The 20,279-nt window shown below is 38.5% G+C and overlaps 1 protein-coding gene across 1 annotated transcript; it reads left to right on the forward strand.

Moving 5' to 3' along the window:
- The first annotated feature begins 5,333 nt into the window (after positions 1–5,333).
- TAF9B (TATA-box binding protein associated factor 9b) lies at positions 5,334–13,854 on the forward strand. The gene is made up of 6 exons (XM_028136026.2): positions 5,334–5,390; positions 5,990–6,071; positions 6,387–6,523; positions 6,610–6,744; positions 7,571–7,646; positions 13,331–13,854. The coding sequence occupies exons 1-6, from the start codon at positions 5,340–5,342 to the stop codon at positions 13,492–13,494; spliced, it is 645 nt and encodes a 214-aa protein (XP_027991827.1). The 5' UTR covers positions 5,334–5,339; the 3' UTR covers positions 13,495–13,854.
- The last annotated feature ends 6,425 nt before the right edge of the window (positions 13,855–20,279 follow it).

Raw genomic sequence — 20,279 nt, forward strand, 5'->3', positions numbered from 1 at the left:
CTAGTTTGGCTCAATGGATAGAGCGTTGGCCTTCGGACTGAATGGTCCTGGGTTCAATTCCGGTTGGGGGCACATGCCCGGGTTGTAGGCTTGATCCCCAGTGGGGGTCGTGCAGGGGGCAGCCGATCAGTGATTCTCATCATTGATGTTTCTATCTATACCTTCTCCCTTCCTCTCTCTGAAATCAATAAAAATATTTTTTTTAAAGATAGAATATTAGAGAATCTAAGTAGGAAGATGTTTACTCTAGATTGGGTGCTGTCAGAAAATAGGGGCAACTCTATGATTGGGTATCACAATAAGTCTCATCTACAGGAAAGGCTGATTTACAACAAAGATAAAGCTGTAATTGGTAAAGAAGTAGTAGTTACTTATGGTACTTGAGTAAGGGGGATATTTGGTATTTTATGGGTCACAGTGCCCTTGTTTTTGTCTGTGCTTAAACGAAGTTATGAATTGGCCTTGCTTTGTCTCACTTTATCATGGTCCCAGAGTGACTGTCTGATATTGGTGTTCCTTGAGGTTGTTTATGTCCAATCTAATCTAATAATAGACAAATATGCAAATTGACCGCACCTTCGCTACGCCCAAGCCATGCCCACCAACCAATCAGGATGAGTATGCAAATCACCCCAACAAAGATGGCGGCTAATTTGCATATCAAGACAGCTTCGAAAGAAGCCAAGAGCTGCAGAAGGGAGCAAAGCTGCAGAGAAGCAAGCAAGCCGGGGGGGAGGAGAAGGGAGGAGCGGAGGCGAAGGGAAAAGCAGGCAGGCTGTCGGAGAAGGCGGGGCGGGGGAGAAGGGAGGAGTGGAGGCGGGTCCTGGGGCGAAGGGAAAAGCAGGCGGGCTGTCGGAGAAGGCGGGGCAGGCGACAAGGGAGGATCGGAGGCGGGGCCGGGTAGAGTGCAGCAGGAAATCCTATTGCAGGATTTTTCCTGCAACGGGAACGCTAGTAGGAGAATAAAATCGCCTAGCACCAGGCAAGCTGCTAACAATACTGAGGCCTAACTGTATTAAAACAGTTCCTGGATGTCAGAGAATTGCTGTTGTTGTTGTTGCTGTTGGTTCCTTCATTCCCTTTGTTCAAGGACAGATGACATCAGACCACAGAACTTTAATCCATGATAACTGGATTTTCACCAAGATTTTGCTGATCAAGATCAGAAGAGTATCAATTAAACATCGTCTATAGTTGAAAAAGAGTTAATCCTTTCTTCTCCTTTTGTTGTAGGTGAGTTACTGAAACATCCTACCTAATAATAGACAAATATGCAAATTGACCACACCTTTGCTACACCCAAGCCACGCCCACCAACCAATCAGGACGAGTATGCTAATTACCCCAACAAAGATGGCGGCTAATTTGCATACAAAGACAGCGTAGAAAGAAGCCAAGAGATGCTGAAGGGAGCAAAGCTGCGGAGAAGCAAGCAAGCCGGGGGGGGCGGGGGAGGGGAGAAGGCGGGGCCGGGGGAGAAGGAAGGAGAGCGGGGCAGGCTGGCGGAGAAGGCGGGCCGGGGGACAAGGGAGGAGCGGAGGCGGGGCGGGGTAGAGTGCAGCAGGAAACCCTATTGCAGGATTTTTCCTGCAACGGGAATGCTAGTCTGATATGATAATGGTGATGCAGCAGCATTTAAGACTGGATAGAATACACCAGACAAATTCTAACAGGCAATTATTAGAAGCAAAATGACTATTGGTCCTTGTAACAAATCTCAAAGCCATGAAATAAAATTCTAAAACCCAGGCAATTAAATTATGTCCCAGAACTCAGCTGGGTCTGTTTTAGACCTAGCTTTTTTTGTTTCTTTTATGCTAGTGACAGACAGTTTTACCTGTCCTGTAGTAATTATATAGGTATAACAAGAACTATTTACTATAGTACAAATTTTCCATTAGCTAATCAAGAAGAAACCAAGGGCTATATGACTGTCGATGATAAACCTAGATGATAAATTATACTAGTTTTTAAAATTATTATTACTGTAAATCAGGATGGTAGTTGTAAATATCTGAAAATCTCTAACAATTCCTCCAAATACTCAGAATACATTAGTGTGCAGTAGACAGATAAACCTGATAGCTACATAAGAAGTAGTATCTTAGTGAAGCACAGATTACATAGGGACTATAAGTGAGTCAATTTTTTATCCAAGTAGGGTTTCTTTGTGGGGGGATGAAAATGTTCTAAAAGCATGGTATAATGGTTGCACAACTCTGTGAATAGAATAAAGACATCCCTTAACCGTACACAATTAAGTTAGCAAATTGTATGGCATATGAGTTATATATAAAGTTATTTTAAAATAGCAGTGAGGATTTCTATAGGTATTGAATAGATGTCCTAGAGGCTGCAGGCAGTTCAGAGAAGTATTATGGGAAACAAAACAGAAAGAGTAAAAATATCCTACTGTATCACAGGGCCAAAAGAAACATTTCATTGGGATTGTCTTATTAAATATGTACAATAGATGATAGCTGTTTGTCTTATTGTATTTATATTCTACTTTTTTTAAGTCTTACATTTATGTATATTAATGTACCACATGAGCTATAAAATTTAAATATCTGAGAGTTAAAATAAATTGCTATGACAGAACAGAAATATAAAAATATTTTCTTACACATATTATTTAATTAGTACTAAAATTAAATATTACTAATTGCCACTGTTAAGTAGTCCAAAATAATAGCATGTATGTGACAGAAAACTAAATAAAACAGAAATATAATTTTAAATGAATAACTATTTTTATATTAATGCAATAACACACTTGTTTACAATTATTTACTATATATTATGGGTCTTTCATCTAGTACAGCTGTATCCTGGGTTACTCTCTAGAGGTTGGTCATCCTAATGGTTTAGTACCATTTGGGTGGGAGAACACGATATAAAGATAATATTTGTAATTTATATAGACAAGAAGCTGGTAAACAGTGGTGCCTTTTATGAAAAGAGAAATGAGTGGCTAGAAGAAGCCAGAGAAATTTTATTTTTCTTATCTTTTAATATGTATTTTTTAAATTGTATAGCCTGTATATATACTACCTATTCAAAAGGGAGAAAATTATTACTCGTTCATAGAGGTTGCCTGCGGTGAGTTGGGAAAGGTGCTTGCAGAGCATAGGTATCAATGTTCCCACTGGAAACAATGTGCTAAGAATATAAGGTTCTTGGGGAAGCTGCCCAAAGTTCAAGACGGATGCCTGGGGATGACCAATTCAGACAAGTCCCATGAAGTAAACTCCTGCCCAAAACTGAAGGGCCCATTAATCCCTAAAAATCAGTATGAATTTTTGTGTGAGGAAAGCCATTGGAGGGTTTTAAGAAAAGGAATAGCCGAAACCGGTTTGGCTCAGTGGATAGAGCGTCGGCCTGCGGACTGAAAGGTCCCGGGTTCGATTCCGGTCAAGGGCATGTACTTTGGTTGCGGGCACATCCCCAGTAGGAGTTGTGCGTTGCGGGCACATCCCCAGTAGGAGTTGTGCAAGAGGCAGCTGATCGATGTTTCTCTATCATCGATGTTTCTAACTCTCTATCTCTCTCCCTTCCTCTCTGTAAAAAATCAATAAAATATATTTTTAAAAAAAGAAAAGGAATAGAATTATTTGATTTATGACTAAGAGATCTCTCTGGTTGTGTGGAGAATGGGGCGGGGGCACAATTTGGGGGACAAATTTCTGTAGTCTCACCCTAACTGGTTTGGCTCAGTGGATAGAGCGTCAGCCTGCGGACTCAAGGGTCCCAGGTTCAATTCCGGTCAAGGGCATGTACCTTGGTTGTGGGCACATCCCCAGTAGGGGGTGTGCAGGAGGCAGCTGATTGATGTTTCTCTCTCATCGATGTTTCTAACTATCCCTCTCCCTTCCTCTCTGTTAAAAAAATTAATAAAATATATTTTAAAAATTTCTGTAGTCTTGGTGAGGAGGCTGTTGGCTCAGACTGTAAACATGGTAACGATGGATGGAGACACTGATAGACTTTGGGAGGTCACCTTGACAGGACTTGCTACTAGATTGAGTGTGGATTGTGAGGGAAAGATCATAGTATGACTGACTGCTGGACCAAAGTGCCTTTTCCTGGGATGGAGAACTCTAGGGCATTAGTGGATTGTGGAGGAGTCAGAAAGAGTTCTCTTTGGAACACTTTAAACCAGGGACGGTTAAGCCATGCACATTTTTCTTAAATCAGACTGTTCCGTGGAGAGTGGGGTGGGGAGGGCATCTGAGAGGCAAGCGAGGGCCCTGAGTGGGCTTCAGCAGAGACAGAAAGAAAAGTATTCAGGGCCAAGGATCAAGGCTGAATGGGGCTCCAAAGGGGAATCCTGCAGGTGGTCAAAGGATTTAGCTTCTCATCAGTATAAAATGGACAATCTTGACAGGGCCCAGAGCTGACCAAGAGCCTGTTGTATGGAGAACAAGCTATTAGAGCAGAATTGCTAGGTTTAGCAAATAACACAGAACACCTTGTTAAATGTGAATTGTTAGGGTCGCCGAAGGAGGAATGCAGGGGCCAAAAGGGGTGGAGAATTATGACTTTATTAGGTCACCTGGATACTAGATGGGCTGAGCCCCAAAATGATGCCAGCACCCAAAGATGGGAGTCAGAGGTTTTTAAAGGACTCTAGGCGGGCTTTTTCTGGGCTGAGAATTCTCTGTGCAGGTCCGGATTCTGGGAAACTCCGGAGGGGAGAGATAATGGTCTTAGCAAGTGGAATGTGGTCTAAGCAAGTGGAATGTCCAATGTGAAGTGGCCTAAAGGTCAGCTCCCAGGGGAGGGGGTATTGATTCAATTCTTTGATCAGACCTAACATGAATGTCACATCAGTAACACATAATTTTGTAGTAGAAGTATAGCCCGGGTAATATTTGGGATATACTTATGCCAAAAATGTAGCTGTTGATCTGCTATTCAAATTTAACCAGTGTTCTGCTTTTGACCTGACAACTCGACCACCCGGGCCAGTGGAGGCAGGGCCCCTGCAGGGATTCCAAGGAAACTGAAGGGGCCAAAGTGGCAGCAGGGGAGGTGTGAGGAGAAGCCCCAGAAAAGACAAGAGCGGCCCTGTTGGTGCACTTTTGCGGAGAACACCGGAAAGAGGAGCTTCTCAGCTCTTCCAAGTGTTGGCCTGGGAGTTCTCAAGGAAGTTTTACCCGCACCTTCCGAGCCTATAGGCTCTCCATCCTCCTCCTTGGGGATAGGGAGCGGCTGGGAGGAGGCGGCCTGCAGGGCGTCGCGGTAACCCCGCCTTTCGCACCCCCCGCGGGTGGAGCCTGAGCGCGGAGCTCGCCAGCAGCTTTCTCTCCCCGGATGACGAACGGCGGCGGGAGAACATGGAGTCGGGCAAGATGGCGCCTGGCAAGAACGCTCCGAGAGACGCCTTGGTGAGTGCGAAAGATGAGAGGCGGGGCGCAAAGCTCGGCACAGCCAGGAACCTGGGAGGCAGGCCCTCGCGCAGGCTTGAGAACAGTCTTGCGTGCTGGCTTCAGCCCAACCTGCGCGGCCCGGAAGGAGTGGGATGGGGGTTCTCGCCCCGGGGCGCCCTCCCGCCATCCGGGAGCCCCGCCGGAGCGCGCAGGCCAGCAGCCAGGCTTTGTCTCCGGGACCTCGGTCCTCGCCACCTCTTCGTCTCGGCTGCTCTGAGAGCCCAGACTCTCGCGTCCAGAGTTCTGGTGGTAGCTAGCCTCCCCCAGCGTCACATCCGAAAATGACAATCAGCTGTAGCCACCCCTGCCTCCCGCTGGGAAAACCAAACCGGGCCTTCTTCTCTCTTAGTCTCCCCCCCAAAATAAAAGTTTTCAGCAAAGAGGGTACTACGGCATTTGGTGTGTTCCTGACACTCACTTGTGAAGAAAAGGAGGAGTACAAGTTTGGAGCCCAGAGCACGGGGACCTTGTGTCATAAGTACAAACACTGCCTTGGGTCCAGTCTTGATTTCTAATACCTACGTTATGCATCTGGCATTTCTTATTGGAATCCACAGGTGATGGCACAGATCCTGAAGGATATGGGAATTACAGAGTACGAACCAAGAGTTATAAACCAAATGTTGGAATTTGCTTTCCGTAAGTTAATAAAACACCAAAAATTTGCCTACTTTGTGAATTTGAAAAGATTGTTTTATTGTAAGGACATTTTCAACTAAATTACTTTTAACGGTTAACATCATAGAATTCAGCCTAAATCAGTAAAGAGAGCTCAAGATAAGGGGAAATGCTATTTATACTGAGATATATTTTTAATTGATCATAGAGATAGAACAATTAGGTATTAAAAACAAAATGCATAAACTAATTCAGAAATTGATGGAATCTTCTATTAAGTGGCCATAAATATTAAGCTAGTTTCATGTTTAAGAAAACAATGTTTTGTTCTTAAAGGATATGTAACTACAATTCTGGACGATGCAAAAATTTATTCGAGCCATGCTAAGAAACCTAATGTTGATGCAGATGATGTGAGACTGGCAATCCAGTGTCGTGCTGATCAATCTTTTACCTCTCCTCCCCCAAGAGATGTGAGCAAACGTTTATTTAAAGTTAATTTGACTTACAATTTTTTCATTGTAGTTATAATAAGGCTTTTTTTTTTTTTTTTTTTTAGTTTTTACTGGATATCGCAAGGCAGAAAAATCAAACCCCTTTACCTCTGATTAAGCCATATGCAGGACCCAGACTGCCACCTGACAGATACTGCTTAATATCTCCAAACTATAGGCTGAAGTCCTTAATTAAAAAGGTAAAAATTTAATTTTTGGTCTAAACTTTTTAAAAAGTTGAGTTGTATTAGGGGAATTTGTAAAAAGCAAGTAGATAATACAGTAGATTAAAAGCTAAGATAATTTAAATTACTAGGATTTATTTTTTAATTTACTGCTTTGAAAACACCATGTCTGCAGTGAGCTGCTATGTTAAAAATATACATATATACGGTATATATATATAAGATCTAAGATTTTTAGAGCTAAAAGGAGCTTCAGTATTCATCTAACGGTTAGATTCTAACCCAACACTCATATTTCACATCAGGAAAGTGATCCTGAATTTATCTATGTAGTTAGTAGCAAAGCTAGGACTGATATTCAGGTCTCATAATTCCCAATCTTTCCACTTTACCATAGTTTTTTAGTGAAGCCTGATAATACACCATCAGGAATTGGACTTGCTTTCTGAAATATGATCTAAGGCTCTCCCACCACTGAAAAAGTTCTCCTCACATTGGCTGCTTTTGAGGTCTGAAATTCCACTATTTTAAGAGAGTTTATTTTGGGAGGTTTAGATGTTGACTAGTTAAGATTAAAAATTATAAGGAAGTTAGCTATTATCCCCAAATAAGACTACCTTAAACCAAATACTATATAATTATATATGTACATACATACATACTCATCCATTTATGAAAACCCTAGTTTTAATGTTAAATTTAGAACACCAGTAGAACAAAAACAAGACATTCTTGCCATGGATTATCCATTAATAATTCACATCAACAATCCTAATTTCATTCCTGGTAAGTTTAGGTGTCAAATGTGAACAACATTAAAACTAATTTGTTAAACCCTTAGGGACCTAACCAAGGAAGACTACTTCCACGGTTAAGTGTTGGTGCTGTTAGTAGCAGACCTACCACTCCTACTATAGGTAAGTGAGAAGGGAAATGCCTTTTCTGGATGGTAAAGAAGTGCCTCAGCACTTGATTTTGAACTATAATCCAAATCAAAAGGTGAGTCAGAAATTCCCATATGTGTGTTGCCATCATTACATTTACTCATCCTCTAGTAAAGCTATAGACATATATTGTTATCAGATTTCAAAATGAGAAAGCCACAAAGAATATCTGATCCCAAATGAGTATAAATTTGGACATTACCCAACCTTGTGGTTGGTATAAACTATAATACCAATAATTTAAGCTGTGTCCTTTCTGCCTCCTATACAAATGAAGTTGCCAAATACACTCATGGCAGTAGCCAATTTATTATCAGAAATTAAAGAAATTTCTGAATAAATTGACAACAGAATGAAGTCAAAAGAAAGTTTAAAAATGTACAAAAAGTTTAAGGATATCAAAGGGGAAAAATTCGGTTTTAATACTAACCGCTTCAGAAGAAGCATTGATTGTCCTATACCAGGGGGTGGGGAATGTCTGGCCCATGGGCCATATAAGGCCTGAGAAATCATTTGGTCTGGCCCTGCCAAGGCATTAGGGGTGAGTTAATTAAATGTTTGGCCAAATATAGCAGGCTGATTTGTTTGTTTGTTTGTTAATACTCACCCAAGGATATTTTTCCATTGATTTTTAGAAAGAGTGGAAGGGGACAGAGAGAGAGAAAAACATGGATGTGAGAGAGACACATCGATTGGTTGCCTCCTGCAGGATGGTGAGTTACATGCACTTGACCAGAAATGAACCTAGGACCCTTTAGTCTGAGGGCTGATGCTCTATCCACTGAGCCAAACCGGTTAAGGCAACAGGCTGATTTTTAAATTGATAATTTTGTATAGCCCGTGAATATTATAAATATCCAAATGGCCGTTGGCAGAATTAAGGTTCCCCACCCCTGTATACTGACCCCTTCATCAGTGCCTTTATCTGTGCCCATCCATCATTCTTTGAGCATTTCTTGCTTTCTGGCACAAGATGTTCCAAGCTCATGTTATATTTCTACCCCAGTCCTAGAATCAGCCATTTCTCCAAAGAGCTCTGGTTCCTTTTAGTGGAGAATGGTATTTATTTTATTAAATTTATTGGGGTGACATTGGTCAACATGAATATATAGGCTTTAGGTGTGGGTTTCAATGTTACAGGATCTGTATAATGTGCCATGTGCTCACCACCTAAAGTCAAATCTTCTCTTGTCACCATATATTAAAACTCCCTTCTCCACCCACCTACTTTCCTTTGGCAACCACCACGCTGTTGTTTGTGTTCACAAGTTTGTTTTATATCACACATATGAGTAAAATCATATAGTTCTTAGCTTTTTATTATTGACTTATTTCACTTAGTATAATGTTCTCAAGCTGAGAAAGATATTTAGTAGTGGCTGGGGTGGGTGGGGAGGTCAGTCAGGGAAAAAGGAGACATATGTAAAACTTTAAACAATAAAAAAAAGAAACCATTGGCATCTTCGTAATGTCACTGATTAGATAATAAAGAAATCCTAATAATAAAAGGCTAATATGCAAATCAACAGAACAGTGGAACGACTGGTCGCTATGGTGCACACTGAACACCAGGGGGCAGACACTCAACGCAGGAGCCGGACTCATGGCTGGCGAGCACAGCGCCGGTGGTGGGAGCCTCTCCCACCTCAGCAGCAGCGCTAAGGACCCCTTGGTGGACCTCCCCCGAGGGGTCCTGGACTGCAAGAGGGCACAGGCCAGGCTGAGGGGATCCCCTCACCCCAGTGCATGAATGTTGTGCACAGGGCCTCTAATCTACACTAATAAAAGAGAAAGATGCAAATTGACCACACCTTTGCAATGCCCACCAGCCAATCAGGAGTATGCAAATGAACCCAACAAAGAAGGTGGGTTAATTTGCATATGCAGGCACCAAGCAGACGGAGGCGGGACACAGGCGTTCCGCACTACCCCAGCCGCTCCGGGCCTCTGGGCAGCGTGGGAAGGCGGAAAGGCGGCTCCGGGCCTGAGCAAAGGCGGTGCCGCCAGCCAGGGAAAGGAAGACCCATTCTTGCACGAATCTTTGTGTATCGGGCCTCTAGTATATAAATAATAGATTTAGATTTCCTGATTTCTGTTGTCTTAAATTCTTGCTGGATTTCTTTCACAAAGTATTTTCAGAAAAAAAATTCCCTTCTCTTTGATCAGTATTGTTTTTTGGCTCTTATTGCTTATAACTTGAGTCCTGTAGATGTCATGTAGCTCTGGTATAAGCACCATTTGATTTTTGAGGTGTGTAGATAATCTCTTCATATGCTTAGGATATGAAGTTACATTTCAGCATTTTCAAACCAGCCTTGTATAGTATTACTTGTACACTTCTAACTTAATGTGACCTCTGTGAACAGAAATTTGCATATAAATTTGTTTAAGGTTTTGGTCCTATACTGTTCGTCTGTAGATTCATATTTAAGTGAATACGCTTTTTTTATATTGATTTCAGAGAGGAAGGGAGAGAGAGAGGGAGAAAGAGATAGAAGCATCAATGATGAGAGAATCGTCGTTCAGCTGTCTCCTGCACATCCCCCACCAGGGATCAAACCCGCAACCTGGACATGTGCCCTTGACCAGAATCGAACCCGGGACCCTTCATTCCACAGGCCGACACTCTATCCACTGAGCCAAACTGGCCAGGGCTGCCCCCCCCCCTTTTTTTTTTAAGTCTAAGCTGTGGTAATCAGTTACACGTGTTTTTCGTAAGTTAACCAATGTTAGTTATCAGTTGTGATTTTTAATCCTAGTTAGATCACTTCTTGGCCTTTTTGCTACAATCAGTACTGTAGTTTTGCCTGGCCAGTTTGGCTCAGAGGTTGAGTGTTGACCCAGGAACCAAGGGGCTTTGGGTTCATGTGGTCAGTGCACATCCTGCAGGCTGGATCCCTAATAGGGGCATGCAGGAGGCAGTTGATTGATGTTTTTCTCTCATCAATGTTTCTATCACCTCCGCTTTGTTCCTCTCTGAAATCACTAAAACCATATTTTAAAATAAAAGGTGCAATTTTTTTAACTTTAAAATTTTTTCCAATGAGTTTTATAATGCGTAAGACCTAAGCAACTACTCTGTTGAATTTTAAAGCCTAAACTCCATACTTACTTAAATGTTAACAATTCCTTATAGTAATGGCCAAGAAAACACCTACCTACTGTGAGTTTTCTTGACCAAATAAAACTTATGACTGCTTCATTAAACTTCATCAAATTCTTTGAACCACTCTTTAATACATAAGAAAACTTGCCTAGGTATAAAGATATAAAATTCTCACTTCCTGGGTTTGTAAGAGAAAGCACTAGAACCCAGATTTCTATGTACTTTGGGGCTTTCTTCCCCCATTAAGGCTTTCTGCTTTGTCCCTGGAGATCATGACAGTTGTAGATTTTTTTCCAATGATAGTTGTAGTTTTTCAAATAACTATCCCTGGGCAGGTTGGTTCCAGAGGAAAGGGATATATGGAAAACCTTGCATCCCCAAGGGAAAAACTAGGAACATACATGTTTCCAAAAATGCATTTTTTGAGAGAGCTATGACATTAGTTTACACACTGAGTCTTTGAGTCTTGGGAAATTCATTCATTAAGCAAATATTTGTTGAGTGCCTGTTAGGAGCAAGGCACAAAAGCCATGTGCTCATAAGAATGAAAAAGGTTAGCAGAGGGTTGTAATTGAGGGAACAATATAAGACACTAATATTAAAGCTCCTATAACATATTAAGGGAATTCCAGAGGCAGGCAATGACGTCTGAACAAATAAAAAAATTTATAAAATGAGGTGGTATTTAAATTTTACCTTGGATTAAAGGGTTGAATTAAAATGAGAGGTGTTGGACATGGTTATCTCCAAGATCTCTATTTAAAAAAAAATCTGAATATAAAAAATAAATATTTTTTGCCTACCTGAGAACCCCAAAGGGTATATTTGATAGGCTTTTGTTAGATGTGTGTTGATTTAACTTCATGGGCATAATAGACTTCTAGTTTTCAGCAAATGACAAAAATTAAAAGTGCCATATAGGGTAATTAATAGAAAACGTGGGTCATTATTCTGCTAGCTTATTTAAACACTCAATTTTATGATTTCCTGTCACTAAAATTCTATGCCAGTCGCTGTTTGAAGAGCTTTACGTGGATTATTTTAATTCTCACAGAATCCTATTAAATAGGTACTGTTGTCCCCATTTGATGGATGAAAAAAGAGAGGTACAAAAAGATTAAATAACTTGCCCAAGCATACTAAGTAGGTGATAAAAGCCTGGATTCAAACACAAGCAGGTAGGTTCCAGAACCTACATTCTTTACCACTGCACTATCCTGAAGTTTTAGCATCTAAAATATTGAGTTTGTAAACACTTTTGAAGTTACTTTACTCTTATTTCTAATGATTTTTTTTCTCACCTTTTATTACTTCCCTATGCTTTGAAGGTAGTTACTGGTAAGCTAAGGAGGGCAGAATATGAACCTTTATAAGTCATCTAATTAACATAGTCTGTTAATTACAACTACAGCAACCCCACAAACAGTGTCTGATACAAATAAAATTGTACCTCCAGTATCAGTGACAAGCCAAATATTTACAGTGCAGATTCCACCTTCTCAGTTCACACCTGTCAAACCAGGTAACATCATGGGTGGAGAAGGGGGGTGGTGGTGTGAGTGGTTCTTTTAAAATATTTTTTTCTGAATTTAAAATTTCTGAATAATTTGTGACTATAGAACAGTTTGTGTTCCTATAGCAAGAGTTAAATTGTTTAAATATCATAAGAAGGTGGCAGTAATGCTGCAAATCTTCAGAGGGGGTCTATGAGCCCACTAAAATTACAATATATGAAATTTTAAGTATATATAACATTTGGGGGTTAGGGAGAGTATTCAGTGTGACCATCAGATTCTCAAAAAACACTGTGAACTAAAATAAGTTAGGGCCCACAAACCTAAGGCAGCTTCAGGAGAAAGCACTTGGGGTTCAAGCTCAAGAAAAGGATACAACTGAGTATACATCAAAAGAAAAGTGTACCTTTACTCACTTCATGGAAGGAGACATATATAGTATAGTTTATTAATGCACATGCTTAGATTCACATCTTAAACTTAACCACACACAGTAAACTATGTATATAAAATATTGGCCTATGAGGGGAGCAAGATTCCTTACCTTGAACTTATATAGTGTGTACCATGATGAATCCAGTGCACTGCTTCCCATGACTAAGTACTAAGTAAAGTTTTAGGTAGTTAAAAGTTCAAAAAAGCTAACAGAAAACCTTTAACCTTATACTATATACTAATTTAACATTTAATTCAGCCTGGCCGGTATGGCTCAGTGGTTGAGCATCGCACATGCCCAGGTTGTGGGCTCAATCCCCAGTAGGGGCGTGCAGGAGGCAGCCAATCGATGATTCTCATCATTAATGTTTCTATCTCCCTTCCTCTCTGAAATCAATACAAATATATTTAAAATAAATAAAATTTAATTCAACTTTTAATGCAGTATAATTATAATTACCTGAGTTTCTTCTATGTAGTTGCACTTCATGCTATTGAAATTATTAGAATTACACTGAACTCTGTTGAATATTTTTTACCATTTGTTTCTGATCCTGGGTAATTAATTCATAGTTTGGGGATGTTTTCTTCTCTGTTTACAGTTCCTGCAACAACTGCAGTTCAAAATGTTCTAATTAATCCTTCAATGATTGGACCAAAAAATATTCTTATTACCGCCAACATGGTTTCATCACAGAACACAGCCAATGAATCAAACCCATTGAAGAGAAAACATGAAGATGATGATGACAGTGATACTCTGTAAGGAAATAATCTAGATGCATTTCAGATGCATAGTTGGTTTTGAGCCCAATATACTGAACTAGAACATTCTAGATCTTCTCAAGTTTTATCTTGGAAAACAAAGACAGCTGCAGTATTTTTCATATTTATGTAAACTGTTAGATTTAAGTAAGGCTGCCAGTGTTTTTTCATTAGGCTTCAAGTAGAAAAAGTTAAGCAATTATTTAATAGCTCCACTAACGTTGAGTCCTACAATTCTGTTTTTGGAAGCAGTTTTCTGCCATGTATCACTGACAATAGCACTTAAGTTTCAGTTTCTGTGGCCTGATCAGTGAACTGATCTTTACAGCATAATTTTTTTTTTTTACAGCATAATTTTTAATCTACATTCAAGTACTACTTTCTTTTGTAAGTTAAAATAGTCACTTTTATTGTCACCTACTTTTATAAATAGTTCTCTCAACTTAGTACTCTGGAAAGGATGGATTTAAGATTCTAAATCCAGTTTTGAATGTACCATATTTTCCGGCACATAAAGACTACTGGGCATATAAGATTTTCCTGGGTTAAAAAGTCGTCTTATATGCCGGAAAATATGGTAGTCCAATATATCTAATCCATTATATCTAATCCCATCAATATAGTCCAATATACCATATTTTCCAGCATATAAAACTTTTTAACCCAGGAAAATCTTATACGCCCAGTCATCTTATACGCCGGAAAGTACCATATTTGTTTCTTGGTGTTCCCTAACTTCCTACCTCCTCAACCTCGTTTCTAGATCCCATTCATTTTCTGCACCATCTCCTCCCCATAGGCTTAAGTTTCTCCCTATTGCTCTTAAATTTAAAAGGCCAAAACTGGAATTTTAAAAATATCATTCCTAATAATACACCTTAGTACCATTTTCATATATTTAAAACCTGTTTTATATGCCCACTGTTCTACAGTTCACTTTAACTTGGATGTTTCCATTTGCTTTTTCTCTCTATACCAGAGAAATTTGTTATCCTTTGCCTTTTATGCCCATTGAGCTTTACTCTCTTTTTGATAGGTAGTTTATATTCAGTCTTATTTTCCAAGTTGATAACTCCACCATATTTCACATTTCTAAATTTAACATAGATGATGCTGTAGCTTAAAATCTGCCTTGATGAGTATATTTACACTGGACCTAGGCCAAACCACTGAAGAGCAAGTATTTTCTTCCTTTTTACCACATGCATACATGCTTTGATCACTACTGCTTGAACTTCCCTCCTATTGGTATAATTCAGATCATTTCTTCTAGTTTGTTGCTGAGGATGTCACACTTAAGATGTGATCACAACTGAAAGTTTTCTAATGGTTTTCCTTCCCGTAGAAGGCCAACAACAAATTAGTGACGTGAACTGCACTTACACTCTGCTGAGATTTCCCAGTAATGTTACTAAACACCTTTCCCTTTTTATACACATCTAAATACCTTATTGGGAAAGATTGCTAAGCTTTCAAAAATAAACAGGTTTGTGCAATTTCTGTTTAAGTTAAGTTTGACGTATTCAACATGATTACTTTTACAGAATTTCCTGTAATGAATTTTCATATTTGAGGATTTTCAAAATTTAAAATACAAACAAGTTTTATCTTAGGATGCCATTTGATAGAGAATTACTCCAGTAACAGGGAAGAAATGTCTTATTTTGAGTGCTTTTGGATGTTAGGAAAAGGTGGTATCAAACTTATAAAAACAGATCTGATCAACATCATAGGAGAGAAATGTTCATTATATATAGCATAGGAAATCATTACTTGAATGTTCTCAGGGAGGCAGCATGTCAAAAGGCCTAAGTTTTAGTCCTGGCTCCATCCTTTACCAACAGTGTGACCTTATTTTACCTCTGAGCCTTGTTCTCCTCACTAGTAATAGGAAAATAACACTGACCCTGCCTACCTCACAGGGATGTTGTGAGGGTTAATTGATATGTGAAAGTTCTTTCAAAATTGTAAAATGTTATATAACTCATGAATTGTTAATGTATTTGTTCCAAGATTATTAATAAAAAATTGTTTCATTTATCTTTCTTTTTTGACTTACGAGCATCATCCTGTACACCAAACAATTGCGGGTTTTGATTCCAGGTCAGGGCACATACCCCGGTTGCAGGTTCTATCCCTGGTCGGGGCAAGTCAGGGGACAACCGATTGATGTTTCTCTTTCTCTCTAAAATCGATAAACGCATATCCTTGGGTGAGGGTTTTTAATAAAAGATACAGGGAAGATAAACAAGGCCCAGTAATTCTGAGGACCAAAAAGCAATTAAAATTTAATGGATGAATTAATTCTATATCAAGGAACTGTTTGTTTTTATTTAGAACCAGCATGACTCTAAATAGTGAAGCAAAATAAAAAAGAATAGAGGTTTAAATATGTTAAAAAAAAACATGCTCTGTCTTTGGTGGGAATTCATACATGTAAATGATTGTTCATTCACTTACTAGATCAGCCAGTGGGTGGATTGCTCTTTGAGGCAAAGACCACTTTATCTTGCAGATAACCCTTCCCTAACTACCTCCACCTAAACTAGCTTTAAGAATGACTTAAGGCAGCTCTTGTCCTCCAGCTTCTAGGTGGATTTTTTAAGAAATAGGAAACAAGTGTCTTATCAGAGTATGAATATAGGAATACAGCCAGCATGTGGGAGAATGGAAGATATAATGCACACTGTGATCTAAGAAGTCCAGAGTGCAGGGAAGTTAAGTACTCAAAGGCAAGGAAGAAAACACTAATCATAAGAGCAAGTACAAATTCATGTGTATAATATGCCACCATATATATCTTAATATGTATATGCACACATAGATATGCTTTTTATATGCATTAAGTAACTCCACATTGAAGGAAACAGATCTTAGAGTGGTTGTTTCTAAGGAGGGAAACGGGCAGCTAGGGAACTTGGGTAGAAAGGAGTCTCATTCTGTACCTCTTTCTGATTTTTCTTATGTCCTACAGGGAAGGTTTGGTCATAAAAAAGGAAAAGAAGGGAAGCAGAAAACACTGAGCCAAAGGGATTGAATTAGTTTGTGACATGAAGAGTATAATCTTGTCTATATACAGGCATGCATATATTGTCTATGTGTTGAAAGTGAATATGCTACAGTTGAGCCTAAACATTGGCCATGTTTTATCAGTAATGCCTAATTCTATATTAAATCAGGAAGCACATCCTGGCACTATTCTAGTTTATATGCTCATAAATTGTCCTCAAAGAGCCGAAACCGGTTTGGCTCAGTGGATAGATAGAGCGTCGGCCTGCGGACTCAAGGGTCCCGGGTTCGATTCTGGTCAAGGGCATGTACCTTGGTTGCGGGCACATCCCCAGTAGGGGGTGTGCAAGAGGCAGCTGATCGATGTTTCTCTCATCGATGTTTCTAACTCTCTATCCCTCTCTCTTCCTCTCTGTAAAAAATCAATAAAATATATTAAAAAAAATTGTACTCAAAGAGTTGTAAACTACTTCAGGACAAATGTTATCTTACATTCCCTCCATTATGTCCTAAGCATAAAGCAGGTACTCAAATATTTGTATTTCCCCATTCATTCTCTGGATTAATGACCCAAATAAATGGGAAATCCTGGAAGCAGAGTTTAGTAGAAAGTACTTAAAAGGTACAATCAGATTGATAGATGGATAAATTGGTAGTTATAGAGTCTAAGTGCTAGGTTTATGGGTTTTTACAATTTTTTCAATTCCTATGTACATTTGAAATAAGATATTAGGGGAAAAGTAATGGGGGGGAGGGGTGCGGAGTCATCAGTATGCTAAAATTCTGGCCCAGCTGTGACTTTAATTAGCTGGATCTATGGGTAGCATGTCTGGATCTCATCTTCAAAAAGAAAATTAGGCTAGAATTTCTGCTTTTCAAACCAAGGTACATCATACCATTAAAGTTAAGCAGAAACATGGTGCATTTTAAAATTAATTACAACTGTAGGGACAATATTAATTAAAATACAAATGTATTTTTAAGAAAAAAATTAAGCCATAAAATTTTATTTTGTTAAAAAAAAAACACTAAAATTTTCTTTTGCTGTTTTCTCCAAAAGTTAAACAAAAAAGTGCTAGTCTAGAAGCATCATTTCAGGGAGGCACAATAAGAAGCACCAGCCATTAGAGTCAGACAAATCTGGACCTGACTACCTGCTGTTATTTACTAGCTCTGTGATCCTGCCCAAGAGGTCAAGTATTTCTCTATCCATAAAGGTAAAATAGATATTTAGTATGCAAAATGTCCAGCAGAGAAGTTCTGGTTAAACATGGACTTTTGAAATTTCATGTTTACGTCTGCTCACTCCAGAAACCCCATTACAATGACAGGAAAGGAAAAGGAAGGTAAAATTATATAGACAATAAAGAATTAGAATGTCACTAGAATTGCTTCTTGGTCTTTTGGCTAAGATCAAGTGCAGAATGATTTTCAGCAATGACAATGAAACGAAGTCTTCAAATCTGAAAAACTGATATATAAGCTGAAATTCTGTAGTCAAACAGGCAAGTTTGAATAAAGATATTTTCAGATATATAAGGTCTTAAAAATATTGCCTCCCAGGCACTCTTTCTCAGGAAGCTAGTTGGAGTTTCATGTCTCATAAGAACAGTAAACCAAGAAAGAGGGGAGAACGGGAATACAGGAAAGGGGAGATCCAATGCAGGTGAAAAGAATCCCCAAGAGCGTTACCTAGAGGGCAGCCAGGATAAACTGGAATGGGAGCACAGAGAACTCCTCCAACAAGGCCATCTCTAATAAGGTGTTATGTTATGGTTTGTTTCAGGGGAACATTTATTTTAATTTAAAAAAGTAAATAGAAAACACATCAAAATTTAAGCAACTGGATCTAAGTTACTTTTTTAAATATGTAAACAATCTTAAGAGTTAGTTGATTTTTGTTACAATAAAAATATAAAACTTTGTTCAATAAACACAAATACATAAAAGGTGAGATAAAAAATATGAGAATGACAATATGACATATCAAAACTTCTAAGATGCAGCGAAAGCAATAATAAAGAGGGAAGTTTATATCGTTACAGGACTATCTCAAGAAACAAAGAGAAATTGCAAGTAAACAACCTAGCATTATATCTTAAAGAACTATAAAGTTAGAACACGATCAACCCAAAGTCAGCAAAAGAAAGGAAATAATAAAAATTAGAAAAGAATTGAATGAAATAGAGAACAAAAAGACTATACAAAAAATTAATATAACAAAGAGCTGGTTCTTTGAAAAGATTAATAAAATTGACAAAAATCCTGCCTAGATAAGGATAAAAGAAAAATGACTCATTTAAACAAAATCAGAAATGAAAAAAGTTACCACAGACATCACAGATACACAAAGGATCATACTAGAATACTATGAAAGACTATAGGCCACCAAATTCAATAACCTAGAATAAATAGGTAATTTCCTAGAAAAATATAAGCTCCTTAGACTGAATCACAAAGTGAGGAAAATGAAACCATCAAAAACCTCCCAAAAATAAAAATCCAAGACCAGATAGATGGTTTCATGAGTGAATTCTACCAAACACTCAAAGATTTGAAACCTATTCTTCTCAAACTATTTCCAAGAAGTTGAAGAAGAGCCAATACTTCCTAACACAATTTTTGAGGCCATTGTAACTCTGGTACCAAAACCTGGCAAGGATAACACAAAAACAGAAAACTACAGACCAATAATATCTCTGATGAATATAGATGCAAAAATCCTAAACAAAATACAAGCAAATCAAATACAATAATACATTTTAAAAATAATACATCATAATCAAGTGGGTTCATTCCAAGGGCACAAGAATGTTTCAACATACATAAACTGAACAATGTAATACACCACATTAACAAAACAAAGGATAAAAATCATATGATCTTAATAATGCAAAAAAAGCATTTGATAAGATATAACATCCATGTATGATTAAAACACTCAATAAAATAGGAATAGAAGGACATAACAAAGGCCATGTATAACAAACCATCAGTCAATATCATACTCAATGGTGAAAAACTGAAAGGTTTCCCTCTAAAATCAGGAAAAAGACAAAAATACCACTCTTACCATTCCTATACAACATAGTTCCAGAAGTCCTAGCCAGAGCAATCAGGCAAGAGAAAGAAATAAAAGGCATCCAGATTGGGAATGAAAAAGTAAAAGTGTCACTTTTGTAGATGACATGATTGTGTATATAGAAAACCCTAAATCAATGTGCAAAATCCCCTGCTTTCCTATATATTAAAAATGAAACTTCAGAAAAAGAAATTGAAAAAAATCCTGCAATTGCAACAAAAAGAATAAAATACTTAGGGATAAACTTAATAAAAGATATGAAGTACCTATATAATGAAAACTACAAAGCATTATTAAAAGAGATTAAAAACACAACAAAATGGAAAATATCCTGTATTCATGGACTGAAAAAAATCAACATAGTTAAAATGGCCATATTACTCAAAACAATATACAAATTTAATGCAATCATCAGATTTGTATTGAAACATAAAAGATGCCAAACAGCCAAAGCAATCCTGAGAAAAAAGAATGAAGCCAAGGTATCACACTACCTGACTTCAAATTATATTACAGAGCTGAGATCATCAAAACAGCATGGTATTGGGAGAAACCAAGATGGCGGCATAGGTAAACACCTAAACTGCTGCCTCGCACAACAATTTCAAAACTACAACTAAAAGACAAAACATCTATCACCCAGAACCACGGGAAAGCTGGCTGAGTGGAAGTTCTACAACCAGAAGGAAAGAGAA

The sequence above is a fragment of the Eptesicus fuscus genome, chromosome 1, assembly GCF_027574615.1.
Source record: "Eptesicus fuscus isolate TK198812 chromosome 1, DD_ASM_mEF_20220401, whole genome shotgun sequence".
In the NCBI taxonomy this organism is placed as follows: Eukaryota; Metazoa; Chordata; class Mammalia; order Chiroptera; family Vespertilionidae; genus Eptesicus; species Eptesicus fuscus.